Source organism: Cyprinus carpio, chromosome B10 (genome assembly GCF_018340385.1).
Source record: "Cyprinus carpio isolate SPL01 chromosome B10, ASM1834038v1, whole genome shotgun sequence".
NCBI classification, from domain to species: Eukaryota; Metazoa; Chordata; class Actinopteri; order Cypriniformes; family Cyprinidae; genus Cyprinus; species Cyprinus carpio.
The window spans coordinates 19,653,443-19,673,473 of NC_056606.1; the positions used below are offsets into that span (position 1 = coordinate 19,653,443).

General features: G+C 35.0%; 3 protein-coding genes across 3 annotated transcripts; 1 reads left to right on the forward strand and 2 right to left on the reverse strand.

Moving 5' to 3' along the window:
* Positions 1–6,031: 6,031 nt before the first annotated feature.
* On the forward strand, positions 6,032–7,864 carry LOC109060894 (EKC/KEOPS complex subunit LAGE3). Its single transcript, XM_019078048.2, has 3 exons — positions 6,032–6,190; positions 6,425–6,553; positions 6,787–7,864. Exons 1-3 carry the CDS (start codon positions 6,144–6,146, stop codon positions 6,899–6,901), a joined length of 291 nt encoding a protein of 96 aa, XP_018933593.1. The 5' UTR covers positions 6,032–6,143; the 3' UTR covers positions 6,902–7,864.
* Positions 7,865–7,958: 94 nt separating this feature from the next.
* LOC109060893 (ras-related protein rab7-like) lies at positions 7,959–11,851 on the reverse strand. Its single transcript, XM_042733092.1, has 6 exons — positions 11,643–11,851; positions 10,944–11,016; positions 10,721–10,847; positions 9,876–10,094; positions 8,999–9,127; positions 7,959–8,930 (listed from the first exon to the last, which is right to left on the reverse strand). The coding sequence occupies exons 2-6, from the start codon at positions 10,994–10,996 to the stop codon at positions 8,841–8,843; spliced, it is 618 nt and encodes a 205-aa protein (XP_042589026.1). The 5' UTR covers positions 10,997–11,016; positions 11,643–11,851; the 3' UTR covers positions 7,959–8,840.
* Positions 11,852–12,633: 782 nt separating this feature from the next.
* LOC109060892 (WD repeat domain 45) lies at positions 12,634–18,076 on the reverse strand. Its single transcript, XM_042733093.1, has 11 exons — positions 17,897–18,076; positions 17,674–17,792; positions 17,312–17,386; positions 17,133–17,237; positions 15,979–16,082; positions 15,786–15,882; positions 15,609–15,688; positions 14,734–14,942; positions 13,717–13,818; positions 13,453–13,598; positions 12,634–13,371 (listed from the first exon to the last, which is right to left on the reverse strand). Exons 2-11 carry the CDS (start codon positions 17,720–17,722, stop codon positions 13,262–13,264), a joined length of 1,077 nt encoding a protein of 358 aa, XP_042589027.1. The 5' UTR covers positions 17,723–17,792; positions 17,897–18,076; the 3' UTR covers positions 12,634–13,261.
* Positions 18,077–20,031: the final 1,955 nt, after the last annotated feature.

Genomic DNA, 20,031 nt, shown 5'->3' on the forward strand with positions numbered 1-20,031 from the left:
TTCCTTCAGTACCAGTCTAATATTCTGTGCTGATACACACAGACTGAGTGAATCTCACCTGTGACGGTGGCTGTGTGTGTGCAGTTATAGAGTATCGCCAGCTAGCCGTACAGTTTTAGAGTGTTGGATGGTGGACGGATTCTTTCCTCCTTTGGTAACCTCCACCAACCCCTCTGAACGTAACAAACACACACACACACACACACACACACAAAGCTACAGAAATATTAAAATTCTCCATTGTGCTTCAGACAATAAACAGAATATGGGTTTTGAGTAAATAATGACAGAATTTTAAGTTTTTTGTGTCTGAACTTTGCCTGTGCAAAGCCATGAAATAATAGCAGTGTTTTCTTGCACAGAGGATTGTTGTCACAAATACATGAGCAACAGGCAGTACATTCACTTGACTAAGGTTAGCATAAAAACAAAACGCTGTTGTCACTTTCAGTTTTCACTAAATAGTTTTAACTGCTCATAGTAAAAATAGTAGCTTTGAAGCAGATGCTCCTTACCTTCCGGAACGTAGACAGTAGAGCCATCATCGCCCTCCTGGATGACGCAGCAGCCCTGTGCCAGTGTTGGGAAACATGCAGTCCATGATGGTGAGGATCTGACTGGCCTCCAGGTGCTTCACGAAATCATTCTCCAAAAGAGCCTTCTGGATCAACCTTTGAGACCTGGGATGGGATTGAATCGAACATGTTGCGTTTCTAATTCACTGAAGCTTTACCTGATGTATCCGGGCTCTAACTCACTCCTCGCTTTTGCTGTCGTTGTTGAGGGTGACATGGCTGAGTTGATTTGGATCCAGCCCTGTGGGTTCGGCTGATATGGCCTGGCGTTAAGTGCGCTGGGGCTCATCTGGTAACGCTGCTCCGGCACCAATAAAATGTGTCCGTTGTCGTCAATCCAGGCTCTTGATTGAGTTGCCAGCTCACCTGTGACTTCTGTCGTCCCGGAGGGGTTGTGTGAGACCGAGGCAGCGTGGAGAGGGTCCAGCTCGCCCTGCAGCTGTCTGATGAGCTCATCTTTAGCGTCCAGCTCCAGCTCATCGATGAGGGTGTCACGTTGCTGCAGCTCCTCAATCTTAGTCTGCAGGGAAAACTGGAGGTCACGGAGAGTTCCCATCAGCCCGTCACCGATGGAGGATTATGCATCTATAAAAGCATTGAAATCCAATAAAGAATTCAGTAAAATGCAGCATAACAAGCACATTTACAGTGTTTGGGATGGAGGTTTCTGACACGTTACTGATCTTGGAAGGAAATGGAGGTGTTATGCTGATGGGATGATGAGGCAGAGTTATGAATAAATGAAACAGAAATACAATGTAAAAAAAAATAGCCAGTAAATACAGTGGAGTCCTCTTGAAAATTATTTTATTTTGAATACAGTTTTTTCATTACAAATTATATTCTGTGAGTAACACTTCAAATGTGAAGATTAATTTCAAAAATTAACATGAATTTTACTGTCTTTTAGTATTTGGTCTCACATCATTTTAAGTTTATGATTAAATTAAACCAAACACCTAAAATACATTATTAAAACATTAAATAGACAGCAAAATACAGTGGGATTTTAAAATGCTTTCTTTTTTTCTAGTCAAGGCAAGGCAAGGCAAGTTTATTTATATAGCACATTTCGTACACAATGGTAATTCAAAGTGCTTTACATAAAAGAAGGTAAAATAATCATGAAGAAAAATAATAACAAAAATAAAACAAGCAATTTTAAAAACATAAAACAGGCAATTTTAAAACATTGGAAATGATTTAAAAATTGACGTATTTAAAATGAATTTAAAACAGTTAAAAATAGAAAATGATTTTACATAGAATATAGTGAATATGTAAAATACAGTGCAATCAATTCGGACATCGCACAGTGCTCATTCAATAAATGCACAGCTAAACAGATGAATTTTGAGTCTAGATTTAAATGCGACTAATGTTTTAACACATCTGATCTCTTCTGGAAGCTGATTCCAACTGCGGGCGGCATTGTAACTAAAGGCGGACTCCCCTTGTTTTGTGTGAACCCTTGGTATTTCTAACTGACTCGATCCTAATGATCTGAGTGGTCTGTTAGGTTTATATTTAGTGAACATATCTGCAATATATTTTGGTCCTAGGTCATTGAGTGATTTATAAACGAGTAAAAGTACTTTAAAATCAATCCTAAATGTAACTGGAAGCCAGTGTAAGGACCTGAGGACTGGTGTGATATGCTCAGATTTTCTGGTTCTAGTCAGAATCCTGGCAGCAGCGTTCTGGATGAGCTGCAGCTGTCTAATGGTCTTTTTGGTGAAGGCCGGTGAGGAGACCATTACAATAGTCCACCCTGCTGGTGATAAAGGCATGAACAAGTTTCTCTAAGTCTTGACTGGAAACAAAACATCTAATTCTTGCAATGTTTTTTAGATGATAGTATGCTGATTTAGTTACTGCTTTGACATGACTACTGAAACTAAGGTCTGTCTCCAGAATCACACCAAGATTCCTGACTTGATTTTTTAGTTGTTTGTCCCCTTGAGTCAAGGTATGCATTCACCTTGAGAACTTCATCTTTGTTTCTAAATGCAATAACTTCAGTTTTTTTCCTTGTTTAACTGAAGAAAGTTCTGGCACATCCAACTATTAATTTCATCAATACATTGGCAGAGGGAGTCAATGGGGCTGTAGTCATTTGGCGATAAGGCTAGGTAAATCTGGGTATCATCAGCATAGCTGTGATAGGCAATTTGGTTCTTTCTCATTATCTGACTTAGTGGGAGCATATACAGGCTAAACAAGAGCGGTGCCAGAATTGAGCCTTGTGGGACTCCGCATGTCATGGACGTCCACTTAGACTTATGCTCTCCTAGACTCACATAATAACCTCTCCCTTCTAAGTATGACCTGAACCATTTGAGTACCATCCCAGAAAGCCCGACCCAGTTTTCCAGTCTCTCTAGTAGTATGTTATGATCGACAGTGTCAAACGCAGCACTGAGATCTAGCAATACCAGCACTGATATTTTGCCAGAGTCAGAATTTAAGCGAATATCATTTATTATCTTAATGAGCGCTGTCTCTGTGCTGTGATGCAGTCGAAAACCAGATTGAAAGTTGTCCAGGTATCCATTTGAGTTTAAGTATTTGTTCAGCTGATTAAAAACTACCTTTTCTATAATTTTGCCTATAAAAGGAAGATTAGATATTGGTCTATAATTGCTCAGAATGGTGTTATCAAGATTGCTCTTTTTCAGGAGGGGCTTTACAACTGCAGTTTTCAGGGAGTTTGGAAATGTCCCAGAAAGAAGTGAGGCGTTCACCACTTCTAAGAGATCTGCTTCTAAACAGTTAAGCACACTTTTGAAAAAAGATGTGGGAAGTGTGTCAAGATCGCAGGTTGACGATTTTAGGTGCTGCACTATTTCTTCCAAAATTTTGCTATCAATTGCTTCAAAAATAGACATAGTATCTTTTTGATATTGCGTCCAGATCTGTCTGACCTCTGCATTACTTGAGGATGTGCTAACTTGCCTTCCTGATATTAATGATCTTCTCAGAAAAGAAGGAAGCAAACTCATTGCATTTGGTAACTGAGAGCATTTCACTGGGAATCTGACTTGGGGGGTTTGTCAGTCTCTCAACAGTGGCAAAAAGAGTACGAGTGTTGTTTAAGTTACTGTTTATAAGGTTTGAGAAGAAATTCTGTCTAGCTGTGGCTAGTTTCACATTAAAAGCATGAAGGCTGTCTTTATAAATGCTATAGTGAATTTCAAGTTTCGTCTTTCGCCACATCCGCTCGGCTTTTCTGCATTGTTCTTTTCATAGTCTGAACTGCTGTTGATCTTCTCCAAACTGATTTCTGTCTGTTTGTTTTCTAACTGACTATTATTGGAGCAATATCATCAATAACATTCTTAACTTTTGAGTTAAAGGAATCAAGGAGAATATCAACAGAGTCTGCAGAAATGCTTGGTGTTAGAGATATAGCCTCCATAAACCGCACACTAGTGTTATCGTTAATGCATCTCCTTCTGACAGAGACAGATCTAGATTCATTGGTAGCAGAGATCAATATATCAAAGAAAATACAGAAGTGATCAGATAGTGCTACGTCCTTAATAACAATGGATGAAATGTTTAGACCCCTACTGATGATTAAATCTAGAGTGTGTCCACCTTTGTGTGTGGGTCCATGCACATGCTGAATCAGGTCAAAAGTGTTTAGAACCGTTATCATTTCTTTTGTAATTTTGTTTTCTGCATTATCTATATGAATATTAAAATCCCCTGCAATAGCAAAACAGTCAAACTCTGAGGAAATCATTGATAGCATTTCTGTGACCTCTTCAACAAAGGCTGGAGAGTATTTTGGAGGCCTGTAAATAATGATAAACAGAATGCGTGGAGCACCTTTCAGCACAATCCCTAGATATTCAAAAGACAAGTACTGACCATGTACTTGTTAGTTTTTTTTTGTTTTGTTTTTTGTTTTTTATTACATATTTTTATAGCAACAATTCAATTGTGAAGCTGAATTTGAAAAATTATTATTAAATTATGGAAATGATTAATTTCATAGTCTCCTAGTACTTGGTTTTACATATTTCGATTACTTCATTATGTTTCCTTGTTTTACATTTTCAAAACCCATTTTATTTTCTGTTTTAACTAGGTCTTTGAATCCCACATAAATAAAACCCACTGTATAAAAATAATTTTAAAAATAAAATAAAAAGTATTTGTTCGTCTGAATATATATATATATATATATATATATATATATATATATATATATATATATATATATATATATATATATATATATATATATATTTTTTTTTTTTTTCTTTATTCAGACGAACAAATAGCCTACACAGAGTACCACATTAAGATGAAACAGAACAGAAGTGAGTTAGATGTTACATATTTCTTTATACATTTCGTTGTATGTTTAGCACATTGTTTTCTAGCCTAAATAATAAGTTCTTTTCAGTATTAATTAAATCATAAAGATATATTAAATGGTAAATGGGTAACAGGTTAAGAATTTTATTATTATTATTATTATTGTGGTTGTTGTAATAATTTCTTAGGTAGTCTAAGCTGTTTATTATTAAAACTCGTATCATAACATAGCTAAATAGAGATATGGAAAAATATTTATGTTTTTAAGATTTTAGATTTTTCATAAAATACATTTTTTTTTCGCTTAAAATGAAATTAAAGCATGTAATAAAAGATGTTCCGTTGTGTCGGACTTACCTGCAATAAAAAGCACAGAGGACTGAGAGAGACTCGGCTGTGTTTCAAACACCTAGCGCGCTGCCTACACTACACACACTAACTAGACTGCATTTCTGGGCATCATATGCGCGTCCAAACGCAGCTTGCGACCTCATAACGAGTCTCGCTGTATAACATTTGTGATGGATGTGTGAAGATGCTGCAGGTGTGTTTCTCACTGTAGGTTTGATTCATTTGAACTGACCAGTGTTAAAGAAGTAAAATTATACACACTATTAATAATATAACTACATTTTCGGTAACAGTGACACGAGCGACATTGACTCCATAGCTCGGCCATATAACTTAGCTTTTCCATTAAAGAGCTACTTATATGGAAAATAAGCAGTGTAACGTGACAAAAAGCTATTTTTGTAACGAGTTTGTGCTCCTCTTGAATGGTAACTCGCTCTTGTATGAAGCATTCAGAAGTCCGATTCATCTGACTGAATCAATTCGTTGGAATGATTCATTTAAATTAATAATTTCAGAAAATGCCCAAGCTTACTTTGCGTGGCATTTACAAAATATTATCATAATATTAATTACAATAATTTAACAAAATAATATATTTATTTACATTTTTTATCACTGCTTGACATTTAAGTTGTAAATCACTTTTTGCTACTACTTTTGCTATTGTATTTTTTTATAGATGTTATTGTCCCAGACGATCTAAAATATGATCATCGCTGATTTTACGTTGATAATCCAAACCAAGCGTACAATAATCACATGCAGGATTTATTGTAAAGTAAATCGACGTTTCTCGAATGTTACTATGTGGAGATAAAGTTTACGTTTTAGAAAAACACGACGAAAATGCCGCTTTCAATCTGAAGCCTAACAAAACATGTCAACATGGCGGCTTGCAAGACTGAAAACGGTTCAGAGAGAAAACTCGAATTGTATCCTTTTACTGCTGTCCCTAAATGTAAAAATAATTCATTACGACAGAGCTGAGCTCTGCTTTTGTATCGTAGGATTCATTCAAACTTTTCCAGCTCTTACCTGCGTGCACTGCGGGATTTGTTCAGAGACAGACATGTGCAGCCAAGTAGCACAGTACATCGGTCAATGAATGAGAAATATAGGTGCATGTTTTTCAAGTCCTATTCTCTTTAACTTTAACAAAACGTCAGCTTTTTAAAGGTCCCTTTCCCATCCGAGAGAGAAGCAACTATCGCCCTGCAGTCTTTATCTCCTGATCCTGAGCCCAGGAAAGGAGGAATCACTAAAAACCTGGATTTATCAGGACAAACTCTGTCTGTGTGAGTTACACCACATCAACAATCACCTAAAAAAAGCTAGCGTTTAAAATAGTTGTCCTAATTTAGATTTAGGTCGACACACTTTGCCACACTGGTCTAATTACCTGATTTGTTACCCCCAAATACCATCACATGTAATATTTGTGATAGATATGTGTGCGTGTTTGTTGAAATATATGGAATATTTCTATTATACACAATAACACATCTGATTATTGCTTGTGTCTTTATAGGAGATGGACTGCAGATGAAGCACGTATTCTTCGTGTTTCTGTAAGTTCATTCTTGGACCATTTGTCTCTAGTGATGGAAACTATGGATGCATTTGGACCACCTGTTTCACAATGACACTCTGAGAGACAAATACAAGCATAAGAGGAGAGATGTTGATGTGGATGCTGTTTGCTCTGTTATGCGGATGTCCAAGAGAAACATCATCTGACATGTGGTCAAGTATGGACTTCGAGGACTCAAGAAGCATAAATAATTAGCTTTTGCTCTGTTTGAGAAGTGCAGCACTTCATAATGTCTTAAGTCAATTGTTTTGAGTGTTGTTAAAGGAATAGTTCACCCAAAAATTAAACTTGAAACTGAAAAATTACTCACCTCGAGTAATGAGTTTGTTTCTTTGTTTAAACAGATTTAGAAAAATGTAGCATTACATCACTTGCTCACCAATGGATCCTCTGCAGTGAATGGGTGCCGTCAGAATGAGTGTCCAAACGCCTGATAAAAACATCACAATAATCCACACCACTCCAAGCAAAAAACTTTGCAAGAAATTAATCCATAATTAAGATATCCATAATATCTCCAGTGTTTCATCTGAATCATGAGAGAAATATGCACATATCAGTTTACGAGCAAATACAGCCCAAAGCAGTTCTAAAGAAATATGTTGGTGAATTTTGATGTAAGAGGACGACAGGGACAGTTAATTAGATTATTGTGATGTTTTTAATCAGCTGTTTAAACTCTGATTCTGACGGCACCCATTCACTTTAGAGGATCCATTGGTGAGCAAGAGATGTAATGCTACATTTGAAACAAATCTGTTCTGATGAACAAACAAGCTCATCTTGGATGGCTTAAGCGTGAGTAATGTTTTTAGTTGAACTGTTCCTTTGAAGTTTATCAGTGTAACAAGCCGAAACAAGATCCAGTGTTTTGTCATTTGAATAAAGATTTATTAATGGAGCATTGTTGATGAAACAATACCGAGAGATGATTTAACAGTGTTCAAGGAAAGGTAATTGTTTTATAAAAGAGGGACAAATGTGTTTCTATTGGCAGACATCACTAAGAGTTTTTTTTAATCATAATATTCTATAATGGTTGTTGGTAGTAATGAAGATAATAAAAAAAACATGTGTTTTAGGGTTTTGTGGGGTCTCTCTTTTATTTTTGATTTCCTTCACATTTTGTGCCTTTATTTGACCTACATCATACCCATAATTTGGTCAATGAGATGAGCCCATTTGAAATGTCTACTACATGAACATAGAAACATAAAAATAAATGTAAACCAAGTAATTAAACAGCATGAGGTCAAGACAGGAATGTATCAATCTTACATTCATCCATAAAAACTGGGGAAACGCTTTCATTCGAAGTGAAAGGAATCGTGTTGCATGGTTAAAATGATTGCACTTAATACTTCATGAGCTCCCAGATCCCCAAAACGTTCATTCGACACCACCAGCCTTCCTGTACCGAAGACTGTACCGTGTAGGTGGGCGTCCTTAGGCACAAACTTTGAATATTTATTTCTAGCTTTGGCAGCTCTTTAATTCTGCTGAAGATTTGATATTGTGACATGTTGGGCTGTTTATTCTGAGTGTGTGTGTAGTTTTTAGATAAAGAATCGATTAAGTTTAACATATTAAAGGATTTGGCAAAATAAAGGAATTTCAAGGAAGTGTGACTGCTTCTACATATTAAAAAAAAAAAAAAGTAAAAGGCACAGACAGACACATAAGCAGGAGACCAGTCTGAGAGACTATAATCTGCATGGATGAAGGAATTAACAAAACAAGAAGCAAAAAGAAAAATCACTTGTAAATAACTGAAATGACTATCATGTTTCATCTCTTTCACATAGAAATAATATCCTTAAAAGTGATGCTGTAGCAGGGCGTTTCTTTAAATTCCTAACAGTTCTTTACATACAAGTTTGGAAAGGAAGTGTTTTCTTCTGAATGCTGGATGTTTTGCACATCGGGATCGGTCCGCCCCGTGCTGGCTCTCCTCTGCCTCTCTGGTCCCCTCTGTCTCCAAGCGTCCCATCTCAGCAGCTGCAGCCGTCACCGGAGGACACGGGTCTGTCATCTCTCAGTTTAATCTGGTCTGGGAAGTCGTACGTCTCCACCTCAGACTCCTGTGAGATGGGCGGATGTTAGTATCAGAGTGGAGGTGCTGTTATTGGACATGTCACACGGTGCGTACCTGTTTGAGGGCGTTGCGAGCGATCGTTTGGAAAGCTTGGTCCACGTTGATGGCCTCTTTTGCGCTGGTCTCAAAGTACGGGATATTGCTTTTGCTCTGACACCACGCCTGGGCTCGTTTCGTTGTCACCTGCACAAGGCGATCAATTGGTCAATACGGTAAATTGATATGTGGCTCATCCAATCAGATTGTAGAATCAATATAGTTAAAATTAAAAAAATGTATATTGAAATAAAATCTAAAAAAAAATTAATTTTTATGCAGTGCAGTGCTCATATTTATTCCACGAAGTCAAAGCCTTTTGGAAAATCTATTTGTGGTGGTCAGTTTTGATATTGTGGTGGGCCGACGCAAATAAATCAATGTATGGGAAACATTGCATCCCACAGCACAACCTGAGTCCAACTTCACTCTACTCATCACCTTAACTTAAACTGTGTCTGAAGTCAAAAACAACAAAATGATTACAATTTAAAAATTAAAATGTAAAACAACCCCTAAATATTAAATATAAATATTATAATAAAATGTTATAATATATAATGAAATAGAAACTATAATAGTATCCCAATCATACTAACAATATTAAACAAAAATTAAAATACCTAATATGATAATTCGTAAGATAAATTATTTATAGGTGACTTAAGTAACATTTTAAGTGGACCTCAGGCGGGGAAAAAAACAATAAAATAACAAAAACACAATTTTAATTACTAAAACCTCAACTAAATGTTGTACATGTACAACAATCATTATGAGACAACAGAAAAAGACTGTGTTTAGATGAGATGTAGAAATTAACTGGGGGTTTTCCTCTGAGAATTTGATGTCAAAATGTAAACATGAAATTCTATGAGGCTGAGTAAAGACAGACCTGTCTGTTCTCCAAGTCGATTTTGTTGCCGAGCACTACAAAGGGGAAGTTCTCCGGGTCTCGAGGGCTGGCCTGAATGAGGAACTCATCCCTCCAGCTGTCCAGGGTTTTGAAGGTGTTCGGTGCGGTCACGTCATACACCAGCACGCAGCAGTCGGCCCCGCGGTAAAAAGCCACACCCAAAGACTGGAAACGCTCCTGTCCTGCCGTGTCCCAGATCTGAAACGGCCATGAGAATATTACAGTGCTGCATCATTTGCATTTCAAGGGCTGTATTATTAGAAATAAACAAACAAACAAAAAACTCTGAGGGTTGTCAGGACGGTGACACATGGTCATGAAATAATAATACACTCAAATGTATTATATAAAAAATATTAGTTTTCAAAAGACTCAACTAACATTGTAGTTGGACCTCAGGTAAAAAAAAAAAACTAAAATAAAATAAATAATTATTAATAAATATAAATATTTCTTACTGCATAATGCATAATTATTTATAATTACTTTTTTAATATAAATGCTATTTGTGTTATTTTATTATCATTGATAACAGTTTATATATATATTGTGAATTAGACTTTATTTTTGAAGTTTTAATTTTAGTTATTTTGTGTGTTTTAGTAATTTTATTACTTTTTAATATGTCTATATTGCTTTTATTTTATTTATTTATTTAGTTATTTTAGTACTTGAATTGAAAATAAAAAAATGCTGTCTTGGCAACTAAATTACATTGCTTTCTTTGTTTAATGGGTTTAGCTTTAATTTACGATGGTGACCCTGATGTATATATTTATATATAACATTCTAAATAGAAATGGTCCACATCTAAAGACTCATACCTGCATTGTCACCAGCCTGTCATCCACCATCACCTCCTTGGTAAGAAAGTCTGCACCGATGGTGGCTTTATACTGATTGCTGAACTTCTTATTGACATACTGATTCATCAAAGAAGTCTTCCCAACCCTGCAGCACACAAACACAAGAGCGATTACTGTATGATCTAAGAACCTAATTAAATAACACTGTCAGGCATCATTAGATCAGAAAGTCAACACTTACCCAGAATCCCCGAGAATTATCACCTTCAGAAGCACCTTTTTACGAGAAGCCATCCTTCAGGACTAAACTGTGCCTAGTAAAAACGATAAGATCATTTGTGAGCTCACTTTAATATGTAATTAAGTTATTTAGTATGCAGTGGCTGTGATTGCCAAACACACATAAACATGTAGAAAAGGGAAGGTTGCACGAAGTCAAGTCATGTGGTAAAGTGTCAAATCTAAAGAGTGTCATTAATGAAAAATATATTCCTTCACATTTATTTACAATGAAAAGATACGTGTTGTCAATACAACGTTAAACGTCAGTATTAGCTTTCAATTTATGCTAATCAGCTGCAAATTACTTGTCAGTTTTTAAAATGTCAGTATTTCAGTTCAAAATACTTCTATATATAAATATAAATTAAAATAATATTCAACAAACACATGTAATGTTTTAAAATTATCAGTTTAGCATATCGGTTTTGTGCTAAGGCTATGAAAAGCTAGTTAAAGCTAGCACAAACATAACCGTAATTTGAACACATTTACACGTTAGCTATATGAATAATCACGGTTTATACTCTTAAAACGTTTAAATCTTAGATTTGTATTATTTTAGAGCGTTTAAGTCTTAAAGTGTTTCAGTATTTTTTCACTTGTCACTTCTGCTGTGTTAGCGAAGACTAGCTAGCATGCTAGCATGACAAAAACTCACTTTCTGAGGAGAAATCCCAGCTACGGCTCAACAACCTTCTGCTGTCATACAACAAAAACAAGCCGACACGACACCTCCACCGCCTCTGATCGACTCGGGACGCGCTCTTTCGGTCGTGTGGCGTGGTTTCGGATGGTTGTCACGGACAGTTCAGCACATCCGCGTGTAATAATGAGCCGCACGCACTCCCTCCCTGGACTCAACACCCATCATGTTTATGTCTGTGAACATGAATGCGAATGCAAACATGTATTATCTATCTCTGTCGTGTTGTTTATATCAGATAAAAATAAATAAATAAATAAAACATCCATCACTTCATTACAGAAGTAGACCTGTGCACTTTAATCTCACAATATTTAATATTACAAATATTATATTTACAAAATGTTATGTATATAAATACAGAAATGCATATAATGTGAAATGTAATATTTAATTAACTATGCAGTGCTGTTAATATATATCCCTATTATTTGTACATATTACAGTATTATCTATAGATTTACTTTATACTTGATTATCAATTTTTTTAATATTTGATGTCTCATATTGTGTGTATTTGTGTTTTCTATGTTGTATAAGCTACAGGATGCCTTAAATTTACCTTGGTATGAATATCTATCTAATCTAGCTATATAACATCTGATATATTAATTTTCCTGCAATTACACTCAAATGTTTGGGGTGAGTTTTTTTTTGTTTTTTTGTTAAAGAAATTAATACTTTTGGGATGCATTAAATTGATCAAAAGTGAGACACAAAATATAATGTTACAAAATATTTCCATTTCAAATATATGCAGTTCGTTTGAACTTTCTCTGTCAAAAATCCTGATTATATCATGTTTCCACAAAAATATGAAGCTGTTTCATTTTTTCCTGTACATTTTGAAACTGTTTTCAACATTGACATGTTTTGCCATCACAGGAATAAATTACATTTTAAAATAGAATATATTTATTTCAAATGAAGTTCTAATAAATTGTAATAATGTTTCACAACATTATTTTTATTGCATTTTTTTTTTATCAAACAAATGCAACCTTGGTGAGCATAACAGACTTCTTCCAAAAACATCTTACCGACCGCAAACTTTTGAACTGTAGAATGCATCCAAACCTAGTCAGCATATTTTCTCTTTACATAAGTGTAAAATTAAATACAAAGGTTGATTTGTTATAGATCAAGTCTATGATTTATCATATTAGAATCTATTATATCTATTATATAAAACACACCATAAAGCCAAAACCATGTTGTTTATATATGTAGTCCCAAAAGGATGTATTGATTCATAAATACAGTTTCTTAAAGGTTGAGGAACCTTGTTCCTTAAGAGTAACAGGACACCAATAGGACAAAGAATGATGAGAAATCATTCAAAAGTGTTCAAAGGTTGAGTATCTCTGAAGAACAAGTAAACGATCACAGACTTTGAAACTCCTGTATGTGGAGTGATAAGATAAGACATTTCCTCACAGACTGATTTTATGTACATTTGATTATACAAGGAAGGCAGTAACATAATCTCACAGAAATAAGCATCAGGAACAACCAGCAGAGTTCGCTGTTAAAGAGGCTACTATTTTACATGAGTCACAGCTCAATCTCCAACTTCAGAAATCATCATCATCACAAATGTCCAGATACACGTCGAAAGCCTCGCGGTTGCAGTTTCCATCAGGGGTGAAGACGTACTTGTGGAATGTCCCATCAACACATATGGCTTTAAAGAGAGACACAAGTGATGAGAAACTGACAAATCAATAATGGTTCACTCCAATGTCTTGAAATAAAGCCCACATACCAATAACAGAGTTGACATTTTTGGAGGTGTTCTTCCCAAAGGCACAGATGCAAGCGCACTCAGCTGGCACTGTGAAATTAGCCAGAGACCACTGACTGTCCACATACTGCCCGATGACCGGACCCACCTTTCCTACTCGCGCCAAACTAGAGAAGACAAGAAACCAAACATAAAACCAAGTGACTAACGACAACCAATAGGATATTTCTAAAGAACACCTGGAATGTAACGGAAACTGCAATAAAACGACATGATTAATCTTACGCAGAACGCCGGTTCAGTTTGGTGTCTTTCAGAGCAAATATGTGCACAGTTCCCTTGTCACTCGATGCACACAGAAAGGATGAGTCATGGCTGAAATTAATACTGTAAACAACAAAAATGTCACATCATTAATTATTGAATTATGCAATTTTATTTCATCTATCATCAGAATAGGAGCTGTATGGTTTTCTTCAACAAAACTCAGCAATATGCATTTATTTGTAAAATATGCATTGAAGAAGTTTGGACATACTCAAATCAGATGATGTTTGCTTTTGATCTAAAGGCTTCTACTGAAATATTTACTGAAATTGTTACTTAAATGTAAATGTTACTTAAAATAGTTCTGTAGACCAGGGTTTAACAAATGTGGTTCATGAAAATCTAATAATAATAATAATAATAATAATTAAATCAAATGTAAAATTAAATCACATATAACAAAAAGAAAAAATAGCAATTTAATTTTGAATATGTTGTTAAATGAAATAGTTGTGCAGCCCTACACACACATTTGAAAATTGTATATATATATATATATATATATATATATATATATATATATATATATATATATATATATATATATATATATAATTGCACAATTAAAACAAACACTTTCTAAAAAAAGATATTATCAATATTTTATCTGTTTTCTTGCAAGCCATGTGACCATTATCAGACATAATAGAACCATAAACATGCAAATTTGTATTTAAATTATTTAAATTTTAACTTACATTTACAGGGGATATTTCAAATAAATATTTTATGTCTTAGTAGGTCAGCTGACAAAAACGTGATATACATAAATAAAGTGTTTTCATATGAATTTCTTTGTGAAACTATTTTTTAATAGTTTAATCAGACAGTGAAGTGAATTCAGGTGATCAGTATCTATGAGAACTCCTTCAACACTGTTCAGAAAATATCCCAGGATGCACCTCATGAATTTAAGAGAATGTCCCAGGTGAGCAGAGCTGGAATCTAGATAAAGAAGAAGTTCAAATACAATACCAGTAGAGCGTAGCAGGGTCGGTTCCTCTTCGTAGTTCCACTAGCTTGTCTCGTGTTGTAGTGTCAAACAGACGGATCAGCGTGCCCTTTCTGGACGCAGACGCAACCACACTGCCAGACTGGTTTAGTGCCAGACAGGCGATTTCACTCTGGTGGGCGTTGATAGTGAAAGGAGCAGATGATGTGCCAGGTTTGGTGTTGGAAAGGTCCTGTCAAAGAGTCATGAACGATGTTAAATAATAACACTACATAGTGTTGCGTTATTACAAATATGTTAAAGGAATAGTTCACACACAAAAAAAAATCTGATGAAAATGTACTCACCCTCAGGCCTTTCAAGATGTAGATGAGTTTGTTTCTTCACCGGAACAGATTTGGAGAAATTTAGCACTACATGACTTACAATTGGATCCTCTGCAGTAAATGGGTGCCGTCAGAATAAGAGTCCACATTTTTACTGGAGAAAGCAATATTATGGATAAAGCACTCATATTTTAGACAGAAGCTATGGTTTGAGGTTAAAAACATCTTAATGACAGATGTATTAATTATAAACATGCAGCTTTTCACATCATAAGATGTTAATTGCTGGACTGGAGTTGTGTGGATTACTTGTGGATAATTGAGATGTCTTTAACAGCTGTTTGAACGCTCATTCTGACGGCACCCATTCACTGATGATAAAATTTGATAAATTCACTAAGGATAAATTTCTCCAAATCTGTTCCGATGATGAAACAAACTCCTCTACCTCTACATTTTGACTACATATCGAGCAAATTGTAATTTTTTGGTAAAAAAAATCAGGTAATTCATTTTAAAAATGACTGCAAGTTTTAATAAGCAAAATTTAATTCACTACTGTAATATTTTACCACTAACTGCAGGCTGCCACATTTGTGCCCAGGGAAAACCAACAACTGCTTTTCCAAGCTAGGGCACAGGTCACACAAACCTACAAATGCAAAAAACACAGTGATGAAAAATACATAAAACAAGACAAGCCTCCTTCTGATGAAACTATATGAAATTGCAAGCATTACTCACAGTACCTTTCGGGTTATCTCGAGTGTCAAACTCAAACATCTTGACTGGGTTGTCAGGAAAACTATACACGTAGATCCTGTTTTTCAGGACAATGATGATCTTCACATACAAAGATATAATATGAGACATTATTAATACGACCAGAATTTTTAAGTGTAAAGATGAAGCACTGTTGTCTTATGGCTGAGTATCTTACTTGTCATGCCTCATGCGCACAGCCAGCACTGGTTTGGTGAATGTGAACTCAAGGACTAATTTGTCCTTAGGGTCTCGCACTTCCCGAGCATCATCCCAAATTAATACTGCCAGAGATAAGATGAAACATTGGAAAATGAATGGCTCATTTAAAGTCTGAATTGAAGGGGGCAGTTTAAGTGTACTGTAAGTACAGTACAGGTCAAAAGTTTGGAAACATTACTATTTTTAATGTTTTTGAAAGAAGTCTCTTCTGCTCATCAAGCCTGCATTTATTTGATCAACAATACAGAAAAAACAGTAATATTGTGAAATATTATTACAACTTAAAATAATATTTTTTTATTTGAATATACTTTAAAAAAATAATTTATTCCTGTGATGCAAAGCTGAATTTTCAGCATCATTACTCCAGCCTTCAGTGTCACATGTAACATCCAGTCTATCACATGATCATTTAGAAATCATTCTAATATTCTGATTTATTATGAGTGTTGGAAACAGTTCTGCTGTCTAATATATTTGATGAATAAAAGGTTAAAAAGAACTGCATTTATTCAGAATAAAAAAAAAAATTCTAATAATATATATTCTAATAATATATTTTCTTTACTATCACTTTTTATCAATTTAACACACATCCTTGCTGAATAAAATTATTGATTTTATTTAAAAAAAAAAAAAAAAGAAAGAAAAAAAAATTACTGACCCCAAATTACTGACCAGTAGTGTATATTGTTATTACAAAATATTTATATTTTAAAAACATAGCTTTTTTTTTTTTTTGTTTTTTTTATTCATCAAAGTATCCTAAAAAAGTATCACATGTTCTGAAAAAATATTAAGCAGCAGAACTGTTTCCAACTTTGATAATGAATCATCATAATAGAATGATTTCTAAAGGATCATGTGATAATGGTTGTTAAATTTGAGACTTGAGTCTGGGGAATAAATGATAATTTAAAGTATAATAAATTTAAAAACAATTATTTTAAATTGTAATAATATATCACATTACATTTTTTTTCTGTATTTTTGATCAAATAAATGCAGGCTTGATGAGCAGAAGAAACTTCTTTCAAAAACATTAAAAATAGTAATGTTTCCAAACTTTTGACCTGTACTGTATATAAGTGCACTTTAGACTCGCAGTGTACCTGAGATTTCAGAGAATTTGGGGTTGACGCCGCCTCCCACCACAGCCAAGAGATTTGATCGATGAAGCATTGAACACAGAGCAATGCTGCCCACCTGCTCGTGATCTATAATCAATCAAATCAACACAATTAACACAGACAACTCTTCTCTTAAAAAGAAAAACACAGACTTATCTTACCTAAATGGCCCTTTTCCATTAAAGGTTCCACATTGTAAATACGAACACCTGTTTCCATGGCACAGCAGAAACAACCTAAATAACACGGAAAAACTCAAAGCTAATGAACAGAGTAAAACAACAACAACTTGTTGTCTAGATGTCAAAATAAAAAAGGTCATCAGTCAATCACACATTATTAATAAACAATTATTAGTGGTAAAGAGGTGGTTAACTCTAAGAGACAATATTATATGCAATAGGGCACTTAGGGTAATAGTTTTCTAAAATTATATAAACAATAAACAATCAATCAGTCAGCCTAGCAGCATTAGTAATTAAACAGCAGGATGTTTTCCAAGGACACTACACTTCAGACTCACTCTGGTCTTGGTTGAACTGAAGGCTGTTGACTCCTCTCTGTTGGGCCATGATCTCAGAGAAGAGTTCACTGCTGCTTGTCTGATATCTTCAGGAGTTTTATGGTCTAGATCTGATCATCCTGGATGAGCAGGAGACAGCGGTTCAACATATTAAAGCTTCCATTACAACAGAAAAACAACTTCCTTTTATAATATAATCAGGCTGTCATAGCATCTCACTCACCATTAAGATGTTTAAGAGAGCCAACGTGTTGCCCTGATGCTAAACAAATAAATCAAAGTGATTTTATAATGTTTAATGTTAATTTGATAGCGCACATTAGGCGATAACTGCACAGCTGCCAAACGCTGTTGTTGTTGTTGTCGTCGCTGCTCTCTTCCTCTGTGATAACACACACAGGACTGTGAACGGAGCACTGCTCCCCCTGCTGGAGAGGAGGACACCACGAGTCTAGGACGGACACAGGCTTCTTCACAGAAATGGGTATAAAAGACAACGAAATGTGCGGAGTAGTGGAACAGAATTTGTGTATAATTGAACAGGTTCGATAGGCCTAAATTATGCTTTTCCACGTGTTACTTGTAACTTTTCTCCTCGCTAGACAAAATGGACCAATCACAGTCGTTTGTGGTAACTGGATATTAGATTTTGTGCAAATCATTCCAGAGATTATAGCAGTCGATTTTAAATACAAATCTTTAGAATGAATAGATCTAAATAATACTTTTAGTGCATAAACGAGGGCAAAGAAAGAAAGAAAGATCCCGTCCTGACAAAACCCGTTTAAATAGGCCTCAACTTTTATTAAGGCCATTAATACGACTAGATGTTGTGGATTCATCACATTTTTTTTATTTATTTATTTATTTTTTAAATGTAGACATGATAATTAGCCTATATTACAGGTGACACAAATATTACACTGAGCCTCACGATATTAATAACAAACTAAAAAAAATAAAAATAAATAACAAGAGAGATATCCTATAAATAAATCGCATGGGATCATAATATTGAAAGTATTTACCCAAGGTAGGCTGTATATATTTACAAATGCGAAAAGGACTAAAACTGATTGTAATGATCTTTCCTGTCCAACAGGAGGCAGCAAGTAACTAAAGACGGCCTCCTCAACTCTTAATCATTTAATTAAGGGTACAAAGGTAATGGTGGTATTGATGATCTCTACCTGTTTGCATATGCGACCTCCATCTCACCTGTGTGTTAAAATGACTACATTAAAAAAAAAAAAAAAAAAAAAAAAAAAAAATTATTGAAAAATGATGTGGACGATACAATATAGAGACACAAAAAGACAGTCTATCACCTGAGTGACTTTTTCTCAGCCGCATAATTAAAATGTCTGCATAGCTCATAAAACAGGTTCCTGAGCTGTTCACCATCCATTTTAGAGAATGCAGCTTATGTTAGTTAGCTTTTCTTGGTTTTGCCTGCTGCTGTATTTTGAATGTTTTACATACTCATTAATATACTTTGTGCACAAACATATTAGGTGAGTAGCTTCACATAAATGCTTGCACAGAAAAGAAGATGTATTTAATTTCAAAACAGGATGATGTACTAAGCATGCGAATCAGAGCGCTATAAGATATGACAGGCATTATGCTGAATTTAAAGTTAAACAGCGGTTGACCTCAAGACAAGGGCATTAAAGGGTTACTCCACCCCAAAATGAAAATTTTGTCATTAATCACTTACCCCCATGTGTTCCAAACCCGTAAAAGTCATCCGCGCCACAAGGATGCGCTGTTTCTACGTGTATTAAGCTTTGATTTAAAAGAAAACAGCGGGTGGAGTATCCCTTTAAGTACATGTCTTTAGAAAGTAGCTACATGATTTTTAGCATATATGCATTTTAAATAATGGTGCATGGACATTATAATGTCACCCACTGAATCACGTTCATGTATTAAGCCTATAAAATCTATACTGCATCATATTTGATACATGAATTTGATATGTGATTTTTCTTAGTATTATTTTATATGTAAGAATTTACAGGGTTAAGAAGAAGAATGGTTATGTCACACTGGTTCTAAATCCAAGAATGCCAAAGGGCATCACCGATTTTTCCTGGCCTGAGACAAATCTTCCCAACATTGGCCTTTATGCCTGAACTAATTTCAAAGCCATGTGGCATATGATCTAGCTGTTCACTGTTGGTTTGGTGAATCAGAAAAAGACTGATTGATTCGGAGGTAAAATGAAGCCATTGTTCCCGTCTGTTGGATCACAAGTGTTTGCATCTAGCCTAATGGGCATCTAATAACTCAGACGTAATCTTGACCCCTCCAGATATTTTTTTTTTTTTTTTTGGTTGATCACATCATATGAGT

What these genes read in the sequence shown, in the direction of transcription:
- LOC109060894 (XM_019078048.2), top strand. Translation starts at nt 6,144, where the DNA reads ATGGCGGCTTGCAAGACTGAAAACGGTTCAGAGAGAAAACTCGAATT. An exon ending in TCAGAGAGAAAACTCGAATT is followed by an intron (nt 6,191 to 6,424) that starts GTATCCTTTTAC and finishes ACAAAACGTCAG; the next exon opens with CTTTTTAAAGGTCCCTTTCC. An exon ending in TCAGGACAAACTCTGTCTGT is followed by an intron (nt 6,554 to 6,786) that starts GTGAGTTACACC and finishes GTGTCTTTATAG; the next exon opens with GAGATGGACTGCAGATGAAG.
- LOC109060893 (XM_042733092.1), bottom strand. Translation starts at nt 10,996, where the DNA reads ATGGCTTCTCGTAAAAAGGTGCTTCTGAAGGTGATAATTCTCGGGGAT. An exon ending in TCGACTTGGAGAACAGACAG is followed by an intron (nt 9,128 to 9,875) that starts GTCTGTCTTTAC and finishes CGCCTTGTGCAG; the next exon opens with GTGACAACGAAACGAGCCCA. An exon ending in CTCGCAACGCCCTCAAACAG is followed by an intron (nt 8,931 to 8,998) that starts GTACGCACCGTG and finishes CCCATCTCACAG; the next exon opens with GAGTCTGAGGTGGAGACGTA.
- LOC109060892 (XM_042733093.1), bottom strand. Translation starts at nt 17,722, where the DNA reads ATGGCCCAACAGAGAGGAGTCAACAGCCTTCAGTTCAACCAAGACCAG. An exon ending in CAAATTCTCTGAAATCTCAG is followed by an intron (nt 16,083 to 17,132) that starts GTACACTGCGAG and finishes TATCTCTGGCAG; the next exon opens with TATTAATTTGGGATGATGCT. An exon ending in AAATGTCAACTCTGTTATTG is followed by an intron (nt 13,372 to 13,452) that starts GTATGTGGGCTT and finishes CTCTCTTTAAAG; the next exon opens with CCATATGTGTTGATGGGACA.